The following is a 2,078-nucleotide window of genomic DNA, read 5'->3' on the forward strand; positions in this document are numbered from 1 at the left end:
ATCAGCAAGATACGAAAAAAAGAAAACAATATTATACTTAGCATCGATCAGTGGGTTTGTGGCAAAAATCAGTCTAGGGGAGGGGAGTCAATGGTCAACCCCAGAGGCCAGGAGTAGACTGCAGTATCAATCTATGCTTGACTCCTACCTCCTTTTGTCTGCAGTGACTTATATACCATTGATGACACTACATGATATTTCTACTTAGTTATCCAATGAGAAATTTTATATCCATACTATTGTCCAGTGTTGTGAAGCAAAGTTTTACTTAGCATAAACAGTTGTGGGTGTGGTGCACAAGTCCATTACTTCATAAGTTAGGAAAGTTTTTTCGTGTAAACATGTGCCAGGTGCCTCTCTAAGCTATGAGTATATATTGTACAACTCTAGTTTCCATTTGGAATTTAAAGGCATAAAAGTCAAACATTCTCTTTCCATACACACAGATTTCCAGGCATGAAGGGTAAATCTTATAGTTACTAAATAGAGGTTAGCAAATATTTTAACCAATTAGCATTTTGCCATTTTCTTTTCAGCTATTAGGATTTGTCAGCTTTGGTTTTTGCTATGTAAATTTATGAGAATAATAGGCAAATTAATTCTATTATTGTATTTCCTGAACCAGCAAAACAAGCGAAACAGAGATACTGGCGAACCTATATGCGTTCCTTTAATTGGAAACATAGACAATAAAATACCAAAAAAGTCAATAAGTTAAGCACATACAACACTCATCCAATTGTTGCCATTTGTGTGACAGCAGTACTTTTGGAAAAATGGAAAGCAGCTCCAATAAAACAGGAAGCATCAACACTTTTATTCTATTAGGATTCCCAACTTCTCGACCAGTTCAAATTCTGCTCTTCTTGATTTTCTTTTTAATCTATCTTTTAACCGTTGTGGAAAACATGCTTATCATAATTTTAATCTGGACTAGTTCCAAATTGCATAAACCAATGTACTTTTTTCTAGGGCACCTTTCCTTCCTGGAAACATGGTATGTTACTGTCACTGTGCCCAAACTACTTTCCATATTTGCAGTTGAAAGTCGAGAAATTTCACTCAATTCTTGTATGGTGCAGCTATATTTCTTTATCGCCTTGGTGTGCACTGAGTGTGTTTTGCTGACTGTTATGGCTTTTGATCGTTATGTAGCCATCTGCAAACCCTTGCATTATGTTACCATCATGAATTGGAATTTATGTGTCCTCCTAGCATTAGCATCATGGTTTACTGGCTTTCTTATATCACTGATTAAGGTTTATTACATTTCCAGTGTCACATTTTGTAATTTGAATGTTATCAATCACTTCTACTGTGATATCTCACCTATACTCAATCTTGCCTGTACAAATATGAAGTTAGCTGAACTTGTTGACTTTGCACTTGCTTTATTGATACTTTTGGTACCATTGCTGCTAACAGTTGTATCTTACAGCTGTATTCTTAGTACTGTTCTTGCTATTCCAACCTCCAATGGGAGACTAAAGGCCTTTTCGACTTGTACATCTCATTTGATTGTAGTTGTTATATTCTATGCAGCCACCCTCTTTATGTATGCTAGACCAAATAGGGCGAGGTCTGTTGGTTTTAACAAGCTAGTATCTGTCATCTACACAGTAATAACACCTTTAGTCAACCCAATGATTTACTGTTTAAGGAATAAGGAAGTTCAACAAATTCTAAGCAAAATGCTATTTTTTAAAAATTCTGATCATTAAGCCTTATGCACATGACCGTGCAATGGCTCTGAATTGTACGAAGCAGTGACAGAGCACTCACGGTAAGGCCTCAGTCACACGGGCGTTTTGACACACAAATTTTTAAACGCATCTGTTATGCGTTCACAAATTCACGCGACCGAAGCGAGCGTCACAGTGGAAAAAATGCTGCTAGCAGCAATTATCCACTCAAAAAGAGTACTGCCTGCTATCCCCTGCTGCAGCTGTGACTGCTGCAGCAAGGGATTCCTTGGATGTGAAACCCCTGGATGGTTTCACCTGTGGTCAATGGGGCCGGCCGCAGCTGGGACGGCCCCATTGACGTACAGAGAACATCGCGATCCTCTGCTACAGCTG

General features: G+C 38.4%; 1 protein-coding gene across 1 annotated transcript; it reads left to right on the plus strand.

Moving 5' to 3' along the window:
- The first annotated feature begins 776 nt into the window (after window positions 1-776).
- LOC136628848 (olfactory receptor 6B1-like) lies at window positions 777-1,721 on the plus strand. The gene has a single exon (XM_066604940.1). The coding sequence runs from the start codon at window positions 777-779 to the stop codon at window positions 1,719-1,721; it is 945 nt and encodes a 314-aa protein (XP_066461037.1).
- The last annotated feature ends 357 nt before the right edge of the window (window positions 1,722-2,078 follow it).

This window comes from Eleutherodactylus coqui, chromosome 5, assembly GCF_035609145.1.
Source record: "Eleutherodactylus coqui strain aEleCoq1 chromosome 5, aEleCoq1.hap1, whole genome shotgun sequence".
Lineage (NCBI taxonomy): Eukaryota > Metazoa > Chordata > Amphibia > Anura > Eleutherodactylidae > Eleutherodactylus > Eleutherodactylus coqui.

Coding starts and splice junctions, on each gene's coding strand:
- LOC136628848 (XM_066604940.1), top strand. CDS start 777: ATGGAAAGCAGCTCCAATAAAACAGGAAGCATCAACACTTTTATTCTA.